The sequence below is a fragment of the Mugil cephalus genome, chromosome 17 (genome assembly GCF_022458985.1).
Source record: "Mugil cephalus isolate CIBA_MC_2020 chromosome 17, CIBA_Mcephalus_1.1, whole genome shotgun sequence".
Lineage (NCBI taxonomy): Eukaryota > Metazoa > Chordata > Actinopteri > Mugiliformes > Mugilidae > Mugil > Mugil cephalus.
Window position 1 is genome coordinate 21,435,377 of NC_061786.1, and position 22,040 is coordinate 21,457,416.

Here is a 22,040-nt window from a genome sequence, read left to right on the forward strand (position 1 = left end):
AATCCAATTAAAGCCACTGTTGAATGATTGAGCTTCCAAATTAACACGATATTCAGGCAAATACACGAATAGCCCTAATTCTACTCACTGTAAAGCAGGGGTGAGTATTGGCAACGACTTTACGACACGTATCATGATACTTGAGTCAATATTATGATATTTAAATGCATTTTTTAAATGCAATTGGACAAATCTCCTCTAATTCCACTTATGAGTGGACTACAAACTAGTACCACACCAGGATTCAGACCGTAGTTTGTTGCGTGGTCGCTCATTACCTCGTTTACTTGTTTACTTTGCAATGAGATTAACATAATCCCACAGCATAATCTGTGAACTCCCCTCACCCCCTCATCCCTGTATCCCACTTTACCAGCAGCGTGTTGCTTTAAGTTGAACCGTGCGTGCACAGGACTCCACGCTAACCTGGCTGTGATGATGTTGTGTTCTGTGTGTGTGTGTGTGTAGCTGAGCATGGTGCGCAGCATGCTGTCTCTGAGCCCCGGCGAGCGTCCCGAGGCGGCCGACATCACGGGGACGCCCCTCTTCCAGGAGCTGGAGCTGCCGTGCCGACTGGCCGTGAGGCAGCGTTCCCGCACCTACAGCGCCTCCTCGATGGGCCGACCCTCGCGCCAGACCTCCTCTACCTGAAAACCCCACCACGCAATATGTAAAACCCCCCCGTGTCCCTGCCATACCCCAGCCACACCTCAGCGCCCTCCGTCACCCTCTGCCTCAGAAAGAATCACTTTAAAAAGCCAAGAAGATGTGCAGGAATCCACCCGAATCCGTTTTTTAGCGCAGCGAGACAAAGTCCTGCACAGTTTGCTGCCCTTGGTAAACACCATCACATTTACACCCATCATTACACTGCCCGAGTTTTAATCACACGAACAAAACAAAAAAAACTAAAAATAAATAAAAGCAACAGCCGTTCTGTAACGTCCGTGACCAGACGTGGCTCAAGTGGTACCTTCAAATACCTCTTTAGCATGAACTTTAAACGTCTCTGAGTAACTCGGTGTAGATTCACCTGCTCACCTGGAGGTAACCGACGGCTACGATCTGATCCAGGTCCGGTCACGACGCGCTGCTTGCTCCCAGCATTCAGCCAGTGTTCACTCACCCTTCACTACACCTCAGGTATCAAAACCAAGAGGACACTCCAAAGGGGCCTTTGATGCTTGATCATCCGATTGGACTCGTGATCCGTCCGGTCACTGGTCCGATCACCTACTGGTGTTCTGACGCCTGATATGCCTGATTTGGGAGACCAAAAAAACAAAAAACAAAACAAAAAAAAAAAAGACCACCTCTTTCCTATGTGTGTGTTTTTTTTTTTTTTTTATTAAATGAGAGAAGGTGATGTATTGCATAGGGAAGAGTTTCTGACTTTGCCTTTAGGAACGGGGCCCGTGGCCTCCTCTGAGTGAGTGCAGAGCCGGTGGCTCGTGTCTTTTTTGCATGTACCTGATAGAAAGTTAAAGGCGTGAATGTGAGTTTGATCTTGAAGCCAGTACTTGGACGCTTTTCTTTTTTTTTTCGTTTGTGAGTGTAAATTTTACACTTTAAAGACTCTGAGGTGCTCAATCATTTTTCTAACACCTCCTCTTTGCTCTGTGTACATAACGGAAGGGAAAACTTTGTTTATATCCTTTTCTTTGTTAAAATCAGATTTGATCGATCTTTGTACATAATGTAAGGCGCCATTGCTTGTAAATGGCTTTTTCATGAGACGACTGTAAGATAGTGTGATATACTGTGAGAGAGGGAACAATGAGGAGGAGACATCTCTGCCATTAACGGATAGGTGAATGTTACAGCGTGACCTCTGGAGACAGACGATTGGTGGTGGTCACCTCTTTGAAATTATTTTCAGTGTTTGATTTCACGTGTCTTGGGGGAGCCCAGTAGGACCGGAGGAGAACATGCAGGAACCAGAGTGCCATTTGAAAGTCAGTTAAGTGTACTTTTCCCGTAAAAAACTGATAACTCACCTCACATTTTTGGAATCGTGCCGTCGTCGTTTTGCTCTGACCCCATCCAGCTGGTGTTCCCAGTGAGCCACGAGGTCTGCAGCTCTCCCATGATGCAGAAAAAACAAACCCCCTTAGTTAAGAAGTCAATACTGTTTTTTTTCCCCCCCTGTTCATCGTCTGCCGGGGACCTGGACCTGATTCTGGTTACGTCATCCACACGCTCCATCTGCATTAGAAGTGCTGGGAGAGTCACACGACCTGTTTGTAATCACGCAAACTAACTGTTAATGTGCTTTCAATGATTGTACTTTTCTAAGAGCCTCTTTCTTTTTTTTTTTGTTTTGTTTTTTTTAATAAGTGCAGTTTTTTTCTGGGATTATTCTGCAGGGTTTTTGGATTCCTTTCAAGTCTTGACTGTGTCTGATACAAGAAGTCGAACCGATGTTTGTTCATCCATCCACCCAGCCCACTGACAGTGACTCGTTGTTGTTGTAAAATGATCAGTCCTCGCTTTACAAACACACAGACGCAGTTTTTTAGGGAATATCCTCCAGATGAAAACTCGCTCCACTAATCTGACTGTATGAAGTTTCTGTATGAAGGTACTGATGCATAAGTCCAGTGTAATACATTTTGTAGGATACATTTTTGATTTTTAATTTTTTTGAATTGAAGGCAAATGCTTCTTTCCCCTCAAAATTTGCAGAAAGCAAATTATTTTATAAAAAATCAGTTCCTGGCTGAATTCTTATATAAATGTTGGACGTTGGAGGGAAACTTCCCCAACTTTGATCGCCCGCAGTAGTAAATAGTTGTGTTTATACCTTTTTAATACTGAATACAGCATTACTGATAATTATCAGAGGTTCTACAGACAAGAAAATGTGATCACCCAAATAGGTTCTCGTGCTTCGTCGAGTAAAGCGTGTTCATCGTTCGTCCCACTCCCGCCGTCCGCTGACAAGCCAGAGCCCTCTTCAGGACACCTAGTTGTTATCTGTGCACAAACTCCCCCCTGTTTTCTCTGTCCATGTTCAATTGTAAATATGTTTATTTATGTTTTCGATGCCGTGATCAATCCGTTCTGGGTTGGTGTTATTATGAATGCGCTTCATGCGAAGGAGTGCGTTGGAATATGATGACTTCTTATAAGTCTAAATTTAATAAACTTGTTCTATACCATTTGTACAGTTTGGTGTCCTTGGTGTGTGGTCTGTGGGCGACATTAATGCTTCACACTAGGTTATTATTAACAATGTGTTTGTGTGATGTGTTTATCTATAACTGTTTATCCAGTGCTTGGCATTTTATATGATACATAAAAACATAGTAGTTATTCCACATTAAAGTCTAATTTTGGTAAAGAGATGCAGCTAGAAAACAGGAGGAGATGCAACTCCAAACATTTGGAATATTTTGTATCACTATAAACTACTCAAAAAGTAAATAAGTAAGTAACTAAATACATAACTGCAGCTTCAGTCTAAATCTCAACGTTCCACTTAAATATGTATTTAATTTAATTGCTATTTTTGTATTTAATTTAATTCTTGTCTTGTGTCCTTAACTATATGCTGCTGCGACACAGAAAACTTTCCCACTGAGGGATGAATTAAAGTATTATTGTATTATTTTATTAATTAAAAGTTACTGCATAGACACAGTAATGATTAATTTGAGTAATTAGACTACAAGCCTCACACTTATCAGGGAAGAGCCCTAATTTTGGAAACTGTCCTTATAATAAAATCATTAAAATAAAATATTTCTAAATGAGCTGTTTTTATACAGCTAAAAGCCAAAAAAAGTAAATAAAGCTAAAGTTATGACTTACATACTCAATTTTCTTATTTTAACGTGACTAACTACAATTCCCATGAGGACCAACGTGTTGCTCAAAGCATCATGGGAAATTTAGTTCGACGGCTAATTAAAATATTTTTTAAAATCTTTCTAATGTCAATATAGAAAAGGCTCGGTCGTAAATAATGATTAGATACTATATATTTAAATGAGACTTAAATATCGACACAAAAAATCCCAGGAAAATCGACGAAATAAAACGTCTTTATGAGGAACTACGAAGGGAAAGAACGGCTAACTAGCTAGCGGCTAAAGGGGCGGGGCTTTGCCCCTCTGTTTTCAAAATAAAAGTTTAAACCCCTGCGTGCGCTGTCTCCTCCTCCCGTTGCGCATTTCCGGTGCCATCACGTCACTTCTGGATGTCAATATGCGGCTCGGTGCGGCGGCGCTGGGAAACACAACCGCTGGGAAGAAGTAAACCCAAGTAACCGGGGACGACCAGCCTCAACGAAGACGCTAAACCTAACACCCCCCTCCCCTCCGAGGAAACGGTAGCTTCATCCCCCCTTGAGCGGAACCACACACGGGCGGAGGGTCTCTGTCGGGTCGCTGTCCCCCCCCCCGAGCCGAAGCGGCGGAGCGCCTGCCTCGAAGCAGCCATCTTTTGTGAGAGAATGTACGGGGCGACGCGGCGGGCCTGCTCGGGCTCCGGCCGGGGCCGGGGCCGGGGCCGGGGCTTGCTGATGCTGACGACCGCCCTCCTGCTCTCGGTCCTCGGGCTGCTGTCCGGGCTGCCCGGTGTCACCGAGGCGAAGGAATGCGACAAGCCGTGTATGAACGGACAGTGCAACGCCGCCACTGGCAGCTGTGTTTGCTTCCCCGGCTGGGTCGGGGACCAATGCCAGCACTGCGGAGGGAGATTCAGGTATGGTGAACACGGGAGGGGTGCATGCAGAATAAAGATGCTTTTATTTATTTATTTATTTTTAATGGTGACAGCCCCCTGTGATCTGGGCCAGTTGTTTGCTGAATCACAGTGTGAGTGAGGGGATGGTTGAGGATGAGGCAGTGAACACACCTGAGGCGTTTGCATCCCGGTTTGCTACCACCACCACTTCTCCAGCTATTAACCACAAGGGCACAGTAGTTTAAATGTACTCTAATTGAACACAAGTGCATCAGTACTGTAGTCTTTTTTTTTGCAGTAAAACACGTATTTAGGACCAAAGTAAACTGAGTCCTGAGCATGATACATGTTGGAGCTCATTCATGGTCTTTGTCTCTTTTTAAAGGCAAGACTCTGAAGTTTCCATTTCAAAAGTCAGACTCACTCAGTGGTTTTGTTCTTGAGTAATCAATCAAGAAAAAAAAGAAGTGGTTGAGTTTGTTTCTGTTTTGGAAAAAGCACCTTGAATCCTATAATCAGAAGAAAGCAAGCGTGCGATGAGGTAAATGTGGCTCTAATCTTAATTTATGTCACATCTTGTCAGTCGGAATCTGCGTTTTATCGGTGCACGGCGCCTGTTTCGACCGACAACATTGGTGTAACACATAGTTTGGTGAAAGAAGTGGAGAATTCCTGCAGAAGCGTTGGTTTATTTCATTCATAAATGAAAAGTTGTGGACATGCGGCAGCTGTCCGGCTGGTTCTGAAGCCCTGGACGGTGTTTGACTGGTCGTGCACCAGCACCAGGACGACAACAACAACAACAACAACAACAAATACAGCAGCAGCAGCAGCAGCAGCAACAGCAGCAGCAGTAGCTTCGGGTCAAAGTGTGAGAAGTGTGCGTGCCCGTGTCCTAAAAAGGACTTTGTGTTTTTACAGCTGAGCCATCGAGATTAGCGCTGCAGGTGGAAAACATCAGAGAGATGGGAGGGACGTACCACCTCATAAAAAAAAAACAAAACCCAAAACTAACAACACATCCTTCACAACTCGGAGTTAAAACTCTATACGTGATGGTTGAAAGTTGGAGGGAACAATATTTAAATTTCACTTCTCGTCCTCTTTGACTGTTCAGGGACGTCCTGCAGCAGTTTGATACGATGATTACGCTGTTGGTCACACCTCGCAAAACATCAGGCAACCTGCTGGCGATGGCTGCTGACATCACGACGTGGGTGGGGGGGTGCCTGGTCTGGTCTGGTCTGGTGTAGGTGTAGGTGTAGGTGGGGGCTACATGTCTGAGTAACGTCCACACAAATGAATGAATGAATGAATGAAGGCCACGTCCAAAAGTTTCCCAGCAGAACAAGATGGTGTGAACGCGATTCACTTCTCCTGTCAGTGGTTTTAATGTTGTGGCTGATCAGTGTGAGATAGAAAAAGAACTTTCAGACTTCTGCTTTCTTTATTCACACGTTCGTGCAGCTGAAAATGCATCAGTCAGGTGTCTTCCTTGCAAATCAACTCAAAAAACTAAACAAGCAAACTTAAAAAATCGAATCTTCTTTGTTTCCCTTTTTTAAATCTCTGCCTCCATCCTAGTAAACCTTGGTGGACTTTCGTTAGTGTCGTTCACAGCATCGAGAATCTCTTTGAGAGCACGTGCAGACGTTCAAACCAAACGTCATTGTGAAGCGTGAGGACGTTGTTTCTAGGTCATGTGTATAAAAATGATAAGAGGAGTAAACCTTTAATAATCTGGTCAGTAGGTCAATATTAACCCCCGACAACCATGTAAACACTTCTCTGACCGGTATAAATCTGCCCTTTCATATAACATATAACTTCCTCAGTGCACCACAGCGTCAGACTTTCTTTATTAGTGCGTCCGTGCTTTTTAAGTGCATCAGTTTCACTCTTACTCGGGAAGCTGTTTTTTTTTTTTTTTTATGTGATGCTCTGTGTCATGCTGTCTCAGCTCAGCTCGTTAAGCAGAGCCATGGGAGGCCTGCGCTGTTTTTTTTTTTTTTTGCGTCGTGGTCAGGGGGAAAGGGTGGAGGGGATGGAGGGGGTGGAGGTGTGGGGGAGGCTGCAGCTATTTCCACATTAGCACAGAAGGTTACTGGTCACGTCCCGACAGGTAAGATGGAGGAAGAGCGGCGGCTTCACTTCAGGTGTCTGGATGGAAACGTCTTGGTTTGCCGTTAAAAGCTGTTAACTTGTTGGTTTATCCGGGTCGTCCAATAACAGAAAGGCTGGCGGTTCGATTCCCCCGTAGTTGTGTGCTCGGACAAACCCGCCTTGCCCCCCAGGTGTGTGCTCCCTGCTGCGTGATCGTGAGTGAGCGATGTCGGTCACATTGGCCTCCACGTTTCCAGTCAGCCTGCCCCAGGGGCTGCATCTGTGACTGCTGAGGTAGTTCACCGCCACCGGGGTGTGACTGTGTGAGCGGATGAATAATGCATTCGACTGTAAGCGCTTCGAGCGGCTAAAAATGGAAAAAAGCGCAATTATTATTGTTATTGTCTCCGAGGGAAATGCACCGGGGGAAACGTGGACGTCTCGGGTTCGAGTGGAGGAAATCTGAGCACGTTAGAATCATGTCTGGTCCCACGAGTGTTTGAAACGACAAACAAAGCCGATATCTGATACCTTAAGCCACGTAGAAATAGTGTTGACGTATCGCGATACCATACGTATCGCGATACCTGAGTCACGATACATCATTACGATATTCTACAACTTGTATAAACAGTATGTGCATCGGACGACGGTGGCAATTCATTGGACAAATTACGTCAAAAACATTATTTATTCATTTTATTGCACTTGTCGGGAAAAGTCGATATCGCCATTTAAATGTCAAAACACAGTTTGCAAACTGCCCGTTCTTTGTCCAGGTTATTAGTCCCCAAAGCCAAAGTGCCTCCAAACGTCAGCTTTAGTGCTTCAGGTGCATCAGATCGTTCACGATCAACCCAAGACTTTTTCTTTTAAAGTCGATGGTAAGACATTAAAAAACGATGTTGTATCGGAGGAAAAACCCAGGTTCTTCTCTCTTGAGGTCGTCCCTTACGCTTTGGGGGTTTTGCGGATGGCTGCCCCCCTTTTCCTTTCTCCATGAATACCCAGAAACATCTCTGGACAGAGATAGAACCAACAACTGACCAGTCACAACACATCTGTACAACGCACATATATCTCAAAAGATCAGATTCACAAATTGTGTTCATGCAAACAAAGCAACTGACGAATCGAGACAATATTTTCTTGAAATACTAGTGATTTAAGTTTAGATTTAAAATGCATCGCAGTCGCTTGGTTTCTTTAAAACAGCTGCAACAACTGAACTGTTGTCGCCTTTTTTGAACTTTAGTATCGAGCATCGGCGCTTTGCCTCTGTTTCCTGGTCGTCCTCATGAATATGGATGCCGGGTATCAGCCGCGCTCTCGCTCTCGCCGTCGACTTTGACTGTTCTTCGGTGTCCGCGGGGGTCAAACGCGAGGAGGATGAACGTCCCAGTGGAGATTATTAAACTTGAACTTTTCAAGGCGTCGGAGCAGGATGTGGCCGACCTCCTCCTCCTCCTCTGATTGTCTGATCGTCTGACCCCGGATCTCGCCAACAAACACGATGGCGGCCGGCTCCGTCTCACAGCGCCGCTGTTTATCAGTGCGACCCGTCAGCACATCATTATCAGCGCCGCCGCCGCGCTCCGTCAGGCTAATTATCTGTAAGTGGAAAGGTAAACTTTCTGCTCCGCGAATCCACTTCGCCTGGAATCAGGGCCGCGTTATGTAGCTCAGGCGGTCAAAGGGCTGTTTTTTTTTTTTTCAAGCCTGTGGTCTGAGGCCGTGTTTAGCATACAGACAATGCTGCCCATACAAGGCTCCATGAATGCTGGTAAAAAAAAAAAAAAAAAAAAGCAGCTTTCTGTGGCAGGGTTGTGCCAAAATGGAGTCCCGGCTAGCCAAAACCAACACGAGAAGGGGGTGCGGGGGGGGGCAGAACCAGATCATGGAGTGCTATTGTTGCTGAGAATATTTGTCTGCGTCTTTACCTGATGTTTGTCTAAATGTTTGCAAAATCCTGATTAAATACGGCTTTTGACTGTAAACTTACATCTCTTCATTTGTGCAAAACCTCCTGAGCTAAAACAAACGAGTGAGTTTCTTTCGTGCCTCTGACCTTTGAGCTGATCTTTAGACCTTGTTGTGAGCCATTTTTTTTTTTTTATTATTTTCTAGGTCAGTTTCTAGAAAGTTGAGCCTGTTGAGTCGGTGTAACCATAAAATAAATGTCACCACGTCAATCAGGTTAAACCTTTGATAATCTGTCCAATTAGCTCCTAATATTCCATGTAAACACTTGGTTCTGTCTCCTAGTTGCGATACATCTGTTCTTTCTGTCATGTTATATATATATAAAAAAAGCTAAACAAAGACTTTTTAGATGTTTCTTCTTGGAGACGTTTCACCAAACATCCATCCTTCTTCATGGAGTCCTCTAATTACAGGCAGGTATCCGGGCGTTAAAGGAGTTGGTACCACAACTTCCCACTATTCTTTTGGAATTCAAGAAACATTCAGCTTATTTGTATTTTTTTTTTTTGATGTGGACTCCTTCATTGGAAATAAATTTAACGTTCTATCGTGATACTGATTGTGAAGTTTGTCTGTAACGGTGAATGAGTGGAGTTGGACCTGGAGACAAATCTTCAGCACCATTGTAAAAATATATATATATATAATTTATAGGGTTAGAAGGTTTGGTTATAGCTCAGTTACAGACTGAAAGTCTCTGACTTTGTTTAACTTTCGCTCCTAAACGCTGAAGTTTGCCGATAAAAGCCTCTTTCTTCATGCTTCTTCCTTTGACGTGAAGATTCCCGGAGACACAGGACCAGCGTGGGATGATGACTGATCTAAGTGGGATCAATCTGTTTTTTTAGGTCCCGAGACAGTTGCTTGTTTTTTTTTTTTTTTTGGTGCTGAATAAACGCCTTGTCCACGGCACACGGACCTACGTCAGAGAGCTTACACTGGCTCTATGTCCCAACATCAACTCTGAACCCGCCGACTGTTCCGCTGCGACTAATGTGGAACTCGTCCCGACCGATGACTGAGTTTCCTGCTCGTCTTTGATTTTATTCAGATGCTTCGTGAAAAGCGGAGGATCCAAACCCCCGGCTCCCAGGACCCGATTAGGAAACAAACATTGTGTTCCTCACTCTGAGGTTAATTTCATTTCTCAACTTAGTAGTTTTTTTTTTATAGTTGATTAGTTGACGGCCGCGTTATTGAGAATTCAACTTGGTGAATAATTAACCCGTTAAAGGCAGCTACTGATATGTTTTTTTATTTTGGGAAGCAGCAACAATTCAGCAGCCGTGTTTGAGAACTACACAAAGAACCCAGATCGTTTAATAGCTTGTGTTGTTATCACCTGTTTGTTCATTTAGAGGCTGCTGCGACCAAACCCAACCCAACCCAACCCGACCTATCACCGTCCGGCTCCTCAGCGCCGCCGCTTATCACAGATCTCCACCTGATTCATTATGTTTAATTAAGTCGAGAGGTCAATAGGCTGCAGTCCACTGTAAACACCATCGTCACAAAGCAACGGCCCGGTTTGTAACTCAGCTGCTGCCTGTGGACGTTCCCAGTCGTCCACCTGAAAGAAGAAGCAGGTGAAGAACGACGAACAAAGAAAATCCTGGTTCTGAAAAATCCTCGTCGAAACCTGTTGATATCACCTAAAGCCTCATCTGCATACAAAACAGTCGTTGGCTTGTTTTCTGTCTCTTTGTAGCCGATGGTTGGTCTCCGGTGGATGTTCCGGGCTCTGGTTGCCTAGGTAACCCCCTCGTATGCGCCGATCAGCCACAACATTACGAACGTTAGACGTTTAAAGCATCTCGTGACGGTTCAGCGTTCTGCTGGGAAACGTTTCTTCGTGTGGATGTTACTTAGACACGTAGCGTCCACCCAGACCGGGCCAGGCCAGGCCAGGCCAGACCAGACCGGGCCAGGCCAGGCCAGGCCAGACCAGACCCCCCCCACACACCCTATAGCAATGACACTCCTTCATGGCAGCATCCATCCCCAGCAGGATGAACAAAAACACTTCAGGAACAGCACGACGTGTTGACCTGGCCTCCACTAATAACAACTTGTTGCCAGACGCCAAAGAACAACTCTGTTGTTTTGCGTCACACGTCAGATAAACGTTACCGGATGCTCACATTGGTCATTTTCTCAAAGTTTAGACAAGTTACATAAGTGCCGCTTTGCTTTCCAGCCTCTTCCCGTGTGTGTTTGTGTGTGTGCGTGAATGAACTAAAATAAAATATTTGTCACCGTTCCACGTGTTGGACATCATGTGGAAATTGAGATGCAACTAAACTTCCTCTTCATGGCGCTTGCAGTCGGTCGGGAAGTCCGACCGTGTGCGTTTATTTACTGACCCTGGTTAATTCCCCTTTTTTTTTTTTTTTTTTATCCAAGAACAAAACATCCTGGATAAATTGTTTCACACCAGCAGAAACTACAGTTATTCCACTCCTGACACTGTACTTGAGGTCAGCGGTTTAACGTTGGTTAAACTGTGGTTCTGCTGATTTTACTTTCTTTTTAGTGCGTTTTTTAGTAATTTAGTTGTCTCGTCCAGCCTTGTGCAGCCTGAACGCTGGTCCATTAGGCCCTCGCTAGGAGTTGTTTGAAGGCTGACCTTACTTCACCAAAGGCCCCACCGAGCAGCCGTCTGTGGACACTAATGGTCCCCACTGGTGCACCACTGATTTATTCCTCTTTTTTCCCCTCAGCCCACTGACGCAGAAGTTATTTCACCCAGTGTCATAGTCAAAATTGAGGAAGTGTCGCAGGTAAACTGGGTGGATTTGGTTGCAAAAAAAAACTCAAAAAAAGGGAACTGAGCTAACACTTCAAAAAAATATATCAACACACAACAAATCATGTGACGGGGCAGATATGTGATGCACAGTCTCTCCTGATGACCCGTTATTATTTGCCAGACGATGTAATTGACTCACGGTTTGGTTCGCTTTAGGTTCTGGGCACGTAGCCCCGCCAACGGCAAGATTTGTCACCGGCAACGTTTTTTGGCACGGTGGCATCAATAAGGGGAAGACGGCGGCTTCTAAAACGTCCTGATGGATTCCAGCCCCGGCTCCTCGCGGGTCATCACTCAGGACGTTTTAGCGTCGCCGGATCCTGCGAGTCAATCTCGGGCCTGAATCTCTAAGCAGCTCCAGTAGCGCCGCTATAAAAACCTCGGCACCTGGAGGGAAATGACTTTGTTGCCGGGGTGAACTTCTTTTCTGCTAACATGTGCAAAAAAAAAAAAAAAACGTATGAAATCATCAAATCGCGGCTTCCACAGTATGAAGATGTAACGTAATAAAAGCGAAGCTGCTCCGCTCAGATATCCCGTAATTGATTTAAAATCTCATATCGGCCTTTTTTTTTTTTTTTTTTTTTTTTTTTCATACGTCTGCCCAGACGCTGTGAGGGCAGAGGGAAACATTCTGCCAGTGTAGCATCTCCTCTCTGTCTGAGCACGCTCTGAACAGGATTGTTGTCGCCTCTGAATGTGGAATCATGTTTGCTTTGCTCTCAGGCTGCACCACTTGGCTCTGCTGCAGCTTCACCGTGGGCCTGGATTTTAGAGATTTGCACCGTTAGCAAGACGAGAAGACACCTTCCTGTTGATTGTTTGTTTGTTTCTTTTGTTTGTTTGTTTCTTTTAAAACAACATCTCGGCATCAGACTTTAGTCATCCTCTAGGGAGATTGCTCAATAGCTCAGTTGCGCATTAAAAACACTCACTGGTGAAAAACAAAATAAGTGAAGATGGTTAAATAAAATAAATAAAATAAAAAAAATAAATAAAAATGAAAAAAAAATTATGATAAATTATAGGTAGAAATGTAGTCAAATAAAATGATATAAATAAAAATGTTGTAAAATAAAATATAAATACAAATGTAATAAAATAAAATGGTTATAAAATAAATGAAAAAAACACATAGACTTAAAAAAGTTAAAAGGATAAAAAGGTAAAAAAAAACTGTAGTAAAATAAAAATAAAACACACATGTATATAATAAAATATAAGTAAAAATGTAGTGAATTAAAATAAATTAATATAAAATAAATACAATTATACAAATGTATTAAATTAAATGGTATAAGTAAAAATTTAAAAAAAATAAATAAAAAAATGCAAAAATGCAATTTTCCACTTTAAACAATTGAACCAGAAGGAAATATATATTATATACACAGGAAGGATTAATAACTTATTTATCCCAAGCAATAATGTGCATTAACATTAATAACATGGCGTTATCTGTTATAGAAAGGTGAGATGCTCGACAGCTGCTCTTCTTTACCTTTGTTCAAATCTTTCAGGAAAGTAATGATTTCTAAACGTGACATGTTTAAGTACACGACCCCCAATTTACCTTTAAACCGACTGTTCATTTTCTGATATAAGGCTTTGAAACACAGCTGGGGATTTTTAGTTAACGGGGGGCAGCTCTGGTTCTACTTCAGTTCCCATTTTGCCCCCCATGTCTGATTCAGGTGCAGATATCTGCCTCTGAATTTCCCTGCGTGTGCGCTGCCTGTACAAAGACAGGAATGTTTCAGTTGATAAGCTCTTTTTTTTTTTTTTTTTTTTTTTTATTGCTGTGTGGTTGTAAACGAGGCAATAAAAAAAAAAAAACTATAAAACCAGAGTCCAGACGTTTTTTTTTGAGCGAGAAAATTCTAATAACCCAACGGTTTCTCAGGGTTCAGGAGGTTTGTTGCTCAGGATCCCAAAAGTCCCTTTTACAAATATGTGCAAAACAAAAAAAAAAACAACTCCTCAGGTGATTGCACAAACCTTATCTCCATCTAATCAGATCAGGGAAGCAGAGCGGGATGGGACCAAAGAGGAAGACACAACAATCCTTTACAGAAGAGCTTTGGAGCTCGGTGTTAGATAATTCTGGGCGCCTTTGTGAGGAAAACTCACAGCATATAGAGAGGATCTGTTAATGTTCACACCTACAGCATCAGACATAAACAGATACCTGAAAGCTTCATCTAATGCATCTCACTAGAATCCAGCTGCATCACAGGGGAAACGTTTCTGTTAGTGCTGCTCAGAGACGAGCACCTGAATGCATCTTAACTTCCAGACTCGCACACAGTGTGCGATCGAGATCTCGTCTAATTGTTGTGACTTTACTTTCGGTTGCAGCTTTTTTTTTTTTTTGCTTGGACGGTGAAGCGTCTGTTTGATCAAATTGCAAAAAAGGCGGCTGGTTTTATTATCCGTCTCAGAGATCTGTGCCCTCTTAAGTGGAAGGGAATGAAATTTTATTGAATGGCGTGTGTGCAGCTGCAAAGAATCTTTTCTTTCTAGGGAATGTCTGCTTGTACACATCTTCTTATTCCATTTAATTTGACTTGAAGTGCGTATATATATATATATAGATGCATATGTGCACGCTACTCGGGATAAAACACAGAGCACGTTGTCAACAGTTTTCAGTGGAGCACACGAGGTCTTGAAATCATCCAGAGTAGCCGGGAAATTCTCTTTTTAGTTTTTGATTGTAGCTGCTAATAATATGTTATAAAATTGGATCATGTGTTTTTGGGGTCTTCCAACTGGATGTTTTGAATAGTAGTAGTAGTAGAGGACGTACGGGGCCGTGGTGGAACATTTCGCCCTCTGAGACGGCTGTTTGTCTCTTCGCTTTGGCCTTGGTGGGCTGACGATCCCTGCAGGCTCTGGCCATATTAGCACTACGAGCTCTTTAATTACAGAGTTAGTGCCCTCGCTGGCTAACCTCTGATTCGCACCGTTTTAAAAAAAGAAAACTCTTGGTTGGACTAGACTTCCCTTCGCAGATACACTGACGATTCCACCCCCGGGCTGCGGAGATAGCACGGGAACATTTTTGCTTTCCGTCGTCATGCGTTTGGCCGAGGGCGAAGTTAACTTAACGACGCCCTCGGCCTTGGACCTCGAAGCCTCCGCCGGCCAAACACAGCTGAGACCGTTTGGCCTCTGCACCAACGCGAGCGCAGTTAACGACAAGTTGTTGCACACTCGCTGTTGCCTGGAGACGAGTGAAACTACGTTGTGCAACACAAACCGCAGGGATCTCCCCGCCGCCGCGGGCTCCCGGCGTGGAGGGCGGCCCGTGTCGGAGCGTCTCCTCTGCAGACTGTTTTGGAACAAGGCCGTTACTGGGTGTGTTGGCAGAGCGGTTGCACCCTGAGACCTTCATCAGTAATGATACAATCTCTGACTGCATCTAAGTGTCCCCCTGTGTAATTCAGCTCCCTGCTGCTGCTGCTGCTGCTGCTGTGTCATCAAGCCCGAATTGATCGGGCAATAACAGGCCCGGGTGGCGTACAGTACCATTAGAGCGCGTCACGGCGCAGGCCTTGGATAATAATTTGCTGTGAGGCGTAATCATTCTCAGCCCGTTTTACCGTCCCGTTTGTTGCTTTCCCTTCGACCTCTCTGGAGCAGAAGTTAGCGTTTACCTGTCTGTCTGTAACGACTGGCTCTTGTGTAACGAGTATAATCACGTCTTCCTTAACGGCATTAAAGCTGATTACATAGATTACTACTACGCAGGCCTATACTCTGCAGCGCTGCAGTCGAGTCAATGAAAACACTGCTTAACAAACTGCGATGATATAATAGTGTTTTAAAGCGTGCACCACTATCCTAATAATGTGTACGTCTACAAAACAGTTGTGACTCATCAGAGACATGAATGTTGTTAGTCGGGAGCGTTTGGGTCCCGACTAACAGGTTGATCGGTTTGGGACCTAGTGAGCAAAAATGTCATTCACTTTATTCACCGTCAGTGGTTTTAATGTTGTGGCTGGTCGGTGTAAGTTAGACAAAGAACTTCCTCGGCGCACTGTGACGTCTGACTTCTGCTTTCTTTCTTTATCTGCATGTCCGTGCAGCTGAAGTGCATCAGTCAGCTTCATCCTTGCATATCAACAATCTAAAAACCAAACTAAAAATAACCGACCGCCTTTGTTTGCCTTTGCTTTAGTTCTCTTGGTTTTTATTTGCCGAGTTCTTTTTAAACTCTGCGCCTCCGTTCGAGTGGAGCTTAGTGGACTTAGGGGCGTTCACAGCATCGAGAGTCTCTTTGAGAGCATCTGCAGACGTTCGAACCAGTCTCCAGACGTCATTGTGAAGGATTTCTTTTCTAGGTCATGTAGGACTGTTTCCAAAAATGATAAGAGGAGTGGTGTAAACCTTTAATAGTCTGTTCAATAGGACAATATTAACCCCTGACAACCATCCAAACACTTCTCTGACTGGAATAAATCTGTTCTTTCTCTTCACATCTCATGACATAAGTCGGACATATGGGTTTCCCAGCAGAACATCGGTGCAAATGTTTTCCGCTTCCCCTGTCTGTGGTCGTAATGTTGTGGCTGATCAGGCAGTAACTGCTTAATTTTTATGTTTCCTGTCTACAAATATTTTCGGCACTAAATAGATTTTTTTCTTCTTCAGTAATTTAATTACAAGCCTGCAGTCATGCTGGAATCTGTGTGACGCAGTTCAGTGCTTCTGCACAGCTGGGCCTCGCAGCTAAATGGTAATTAGCATGCTAACAATGCTAACGTGCTGAGCGGCGGCTTAAATGATTTCTCTTACTTGTTTTGGAGGCCTAGTCAATGTTAGGTCACAATGTTAAGCCTGATTGGTTTATGTGCTGTAATTTAGATTATTGCGATTTTTTTTCCCCGATACTAATTCATAAGTCAGATACTTATTATTTTTTTGAGTTTTCTGTGAGTTTTTTTGCTGCTGCTGTTGTGGAGTGGGCGTAGAGAGTCACCGGTGCCATCAGTTGTACTTTTTGTTTAATCTCACACCTGCTGCATCACCGTCACGCTCGGATTCGAAAAAAAAGAAAAGTCCCATCTTCATTCGTAACCTTGAGCTTCTCTCTTCGTTCCTTTCAGGCTCACAGGACCCTCTGGTTTCCTGACTGATGGTCCCGGGAACTACAAGTACAAGACCAAATGTACTTGGCTCATCGAAGGACAGTAAGTACGAAACACATGGCTCTGATAAGACTGTAACTGAATCCCTTTAACTAATTTATTTCACTTGATTTTGTCCAGTGAACTTCTGGCACGATTCCTCAAACCTAAATCTGAGCAGCATACTTGAATAAAAGTAAAGATTCTCTTACTAGAAAATGACTTTGGTAAAAGTGAAAGTCATCCATCAGAATGTTACTGAAAGTAGCTGATATTTAGTGTCAAAATTATAATTATAACTGTTTTGTGTATATACAGATAGCTAGCTAACGGTTAGCTCCCCTACTCCATCTACAGATAGCTAGCTAATGGTTAGCTCCCCTACTCCATCTACAGATTGCTAGCTAACAGTTAGCTCCCCTACTCCATCTATAGATAGCAAGTTAGCTCCCCTACTCCATCTACAGATAGCAAGTTAGCTCCCCTACTCCATCTACAGATTGCTAGCTAACAGTTAGCTCCCCTACTCCATCTACAGATAGCTAGCTACTGGTTAGCTCCCCTACTCCATCTGTAGACAGCTAGCTAACATATGCTCCCCTACTCCATCTACAGATAGCTAGCTAATGGTTAGCTCCCCTACTCCATCTATAGACAGCTAGCTAACGGTTAGCTCCCCTACTCCATCTACAGATAGCTAGCTAACGTTAGCTCACCTACTCCATCTACAGATAGCTAGCTAACGGTTAGCTCCCCTACTCCATCTACAGGCTGCTAGTAGCTCCCCTACTCCATCTTAGACAGCTAGCTAATGGTATGCTCCCCTACTCCATCTACAATGCTACTAACGGTTAGCTCCCCTACTCCATTCGATAGCTACTAGTAGCTCCCCTACTCCATCTATAGACAGCTAGCTAACGGTTAGCTCCCCTACTCCATCTACAGATAGCTAGCTAACGGTTAGCTCCCCTACTCCATCTACAGATAGCTAGCTAATGGTTAGCTCCCCTACTCCATCTACAGATAGCTAGCTAACAGTTAGCTCCCCTACTCACAGATGTAGCAATTAGCTCCCCACCTCATAGCATAGCATTCTACAGATGGCTAACTAACAATTAGCTCCCCTACTTCATCTACAGATAGCTAGCTAAGGTTAGGTACACAGTCCTGTGCTTGGAGCTGCTCTTGGAACAGTTAGGCTAATCTCATGCCAATCACGATAACGTTGGTAGATAATGTTACCTGAACGTTGTGGCTTGATTGTGTTTCTTGGAATTTGCTGGAGCTGGAGTAACGTCGACGTCAACAGACTCCATTATTTGCCTCGGTTCAAGCAGGTGGAACGTGGTGTGGACTAGCTAGGTGGGCTAGCTGCACCGCCAGCTTCCTGTTTGCACTCGCGCCTGACACGATTAACCAATGGTCGACCTTTTGCTTTCTGTGATCCAACATTATTGGCTACCAAAACAAAACAAAAAGACAAAATAAAAGTGGAAGTCAACAGAAATAGAAATAGTTAAGTACTCAAATCCAAATAAAATGTCTTAAGTACAATAACAAAGTATTATTAATTTCTTATTAAAACACAACATTGAAACTGTGGCTGCACGTTTACACGTTACAGATGCTCCTCATGTTTATGCTTTAGTCCTCGACACGCTCGGATCCGTCCTACATCCAGAAGTTGATGGATGAAAATAAATGGCAGAAGTAGTGGCAGGAAATCCAATACCCGTCCTTTTTATTGTTTGTAGTCAGCACATCCGCAGCGTGCGCCATCGATTCAGAGCCATGATTCTTTATTTTATATTTTTTTATTTATTTATATTTTTTGGCTGTGAGCTCGTCCAAACCATAAACTGCCTGATTACATTTACATTTTAGGCTTTTAGCCAATGCATCATTCAGGAGGGATTAACCATGAGATCACACGTATGTTTGAACTTCTGAGCCCTTCCTGGTCGTGGACGGCCTCTCTAGTCACCGGGACACTAATGGGACATTAATATGCCTCAGCTCATTCATAACTTCATGTTAATACTAGACAGGTAGGGAGGTAGATACCAGATACTGCAATCAATATGCTTAATGTGGACAAAGTCCTACATGGATCAAACACGTGATTTATAAAAGTTACATTAACATACTATGACATACTATGGTTTTCAACAATTAAGATATATAATTTGATGTGTGATATTGTATTGTTATTGACGCTATATAAATAAAAATGAATATACCAATGGGCAATAACATATTATTGTCTATAAAGAAGATTCAGATTTATTAAATGCATTAAGTTTAAACATCTTTTTGAATTTAGAGACAGAAGGACTCGATTTTAACTCATCACGGAGGCTGTTCCTCAAGTTTACTCCTTTAACTGTGACTTTGAAAATGAGCAATAACCTTTATTATTTTAAACATCGTCCCCTAATAGTTCCCCCTAAGTTCATATCCAGAACATTTTCCGAATGCAGCAATGGTTGTTTTGGTGCCTCGAACATTAGCTCAACAATATCATTAAATTTTAAAGTATTTTGAATTGTTTACAGAGTTATCAGATCTGTGTTTACTACGTAAGCGTTTTCCCACACCTCCACACAATAGGTCATGTATCTCTAAATAAGTGAACAGTAAAGTGTATAATAACATTTTTGATTTAAAAAGTCTTTGGTCTTATACAGAATGTTAATGTTGTTTACATCAGTTACATAGTTTTGAGCTTCGCTTCAGTCTATTGTTCGATTACCAAATATTAGAAATTCAATTTTACTTAAATTTATTGATAATTTATTGATTGCAAACCAGCTTTTAAGAACTTCTAACTCCCTTTTCCACTGGGCTCAGAAGATGTTTCAAAAGTTAAATATACTATGATATAAAATATAAATGTAAACTGGTGTCAACACAAACAGTTTTAACAGTTTGGACACTCAGCACATATCATTGATGTACAAAAAAAACAAACAACAAAGGGTCTAGTACAGAGATGCACTGTATGCATCAAACTGACAGGAATGCATTTATAGATTTACATTCATGTTCAACCTCCAGGAGCTTCGTCTGCAGCTAAACCTGCAGAATCGGTTCTCGGTGGCAACTTTACTGGGACATAACTTTGTCCAGTCACTCCTCACTTTTTGATTAATTATTCACCGGTCACAAGTCAGTCTTTTAAAAACCTCCGGGGCTTCTGCTGCCATTCCTCGGTTTATTTAATTATTTATCTTTTTTAAAAGAGGGTGGAATAGTCAACCCCCTTCTGTCACTTGCTCTAATAAATAAAAATGAGACCATTCATACCGTTTCCTGTACATCCTGTGCTCCCATTGTAGATGCACTAAATGGGCTTCTGTGTCCTTCCCCACCACCCAGTCTTTTTTTTTTTTTTTGAATGATTTCATTTCACGGTCATATTTAGATCCAGGACAGTTTTTAAGGATCTCTTGAATGTCTTCAATCAAAAACTAATTAAACAGGCTTGTTTTTTCCTCATTCTGCCGCCTGCTGCTTGGAACTCTTAAACCCACTGGAGACGTAACGCAAGAGCAAATGTCACCGACTATATCAGGTTTATGATGTAATTCAGTTTTATGGATGTGCTTAACAGCCGAGATTTACTTTACTTTTGACCCAGGAAGTTGCAAAACAGTGGAGAGTTTCTGTGGTAGTTTCTTTACGTTGCCATACAGACAAATGTCACTGGATGTGGTGAATATTTTAAGTTAATTATCCACCTTTATGTTATTTTACCCATGTAGAGGAACATGTATAAGACTGGAGATAGACATGGACTCTCAAATTACAAACTCGTACAAACTGCAATAGAAAATGAAGAATATTCTGTAGGGGGATTTATAGATCTAAAAAAGGGATTTCCAGTTGTTGTTAAATGAATTACAGGCACTTGGAATCAGAGGTTTAGTGCTTTCTTGGAAAGTAGACACCAAGTTGAATGTGGAGTTCCTCAAGGCTCAGTGCTGGGGCCATTACTGATTTATTTTTTTATAACAACTCCTGGATACAGGGGGAAGTGAACTGCAGAAGTTGAAGAGCTGTTTTCATTCAAATAAATTAACACTAAATCTACGCAAAACTAAAGTTATTATATTTGGGAATCGGCCACTAATTTAAACAAGAAACGACATAGAATTCAACCGAAATTAAATTAAAGTTTTAGTTGTAACAATAGATGAGAAATTATGTTGTATATCCAAATCAATTACAATATTACATAAAGTCAGAGAGTTCCTATATCTAAATGCACCTTGTGCTACTCCTTTATACTCACATACGCAACCTTTTCGTATTTATGGAATAACTGTAGTGAATAAGTTAAAACATGTACAAAATATTAAATATTTATCCTGTTTCCTTTTGTAGTTGTTTTCTTTTTCTTCCTTTCTTGTTTTTCCTTTTTCTGAACTTATAATGATAAACTGATTTTGAGTTTGAAGATAAAGGCTAGAAAAGCCACTGACTTCATCCTACTTCTTTTTCAAACACAAAAAAAGCCCAAAACACTTATTATTTTTTTAGTTTAGTTTAGTTTTTCTTTTAGTTTGCAATTTTGTTATTTTAACACGTTCAAAGTAAAGTCTAATTTAACTATTGAAACCGTTACTTGAATGAAAGATTTGATTTTATTAGAAATGTTAAATCTCGGTGAGTATAGTAAACGTCATAAGTATACGTCACCAAGTCAAATCACTTCAGCATTAATCATTTGATATGATCACATACGAGGCCATTTAATATTATCACAGTCTGGTATGTTTTAAAGTAAAAAGACTCATTGTGAATGTGTTTTTTTTTTTTTTTTTTACCCTCAGGCCCAACTCTATTCTACGATTGAGGTTCAACCACTTTGCCACCGAGTGCAGCTGGGATCACCTGTATGTGTACGACGGCGACTCCATCTACGCCCCCCTCCTGGCCGCTTTCAGGTACGTCTGCTGGGGATTAGTTTTAGTTAGTTGGGGATTAGAGAGATCCCACAATCTTTAGTTCTATCTTTCCATCTCATCCAATTGGGTGGAGTTTTTTTTTCTTTAAATTTAGGATGTGGCTGCTTTCTTTGTCCCGACTCATTTGCTGGCTCTCGTTTTATTCCAGCTTGTCGTTGTTATTCTGCTCTGCACATTAGATTATTAGATTATTACAGGTGAGCTTTAGCTGCGAGTACATTGAGTGCGATAAGTTATCGCACATTTCCTACTGGGGATTTAACCCCGGGGTGATGTGCTGCAGGTTTCTGAGCACAGGTAGCGTCTGTGTGGACTGTGTTTCTGCAGAGAAATGCTTCATTCTCAGCAGAG

At 42.5% G+C, this 22,040-nt stretch overlaps 2 protein-coding genes across 4 annotated transcripts in view; both read left to right on the forward strand.

Annotated features, from left to right (window-relative positions):
- The window catches only part of eif2ak3 (eukaryotic translation initiation factor 2-alpha kinase 3), a 31,266-nt gene extending 28,097 nt beyond the window's left edge, over positions 1–3,169 (forward strand). Inside the window, exon 18 of the mRNA XM_047611309.1 lies at positions 469–3,169. Within this exon, the coding sequence (XP_047467265.1) occupies positions 469–651 (183 nt within the window). The 3' untranslated portion in view covers positions 652–3,169. The remainder of the gene's footprint in view (positions 1–468) is intronic.
- A 1,017-nt stretch (positions 3,170–4,186) lies between these two features.
- atrn (attractin) overlaps positions 4,187–22,040 on the forward strand; it is a 141,115-nt gene continuing 123,261 nt past the window's right edge. For 2 of the 3 annotated variants that reach the window (XM_047611277.1, XM_047611278.1), the window contains exons 1-3: positions 4,187–4,707; positions 16,699–16,782; positions 21,555–21,668. In XM_047611277.1, the coding sequence (XP_047467233.1) occupies positions 4,457–4,707; positions 16,699–16,782; positions 21,555–21,668 (449 nt within the window). In that variant the 5' untranslated portion in view covers positions 4,187–4,456. The remainder of the gene's footprint in view (positions 4,708–16,698; positions 16,783–21,554; positions 21,669–22,040) is intronic. The other variant, XM_047611280.1, reaches the window with a different exon arrangement.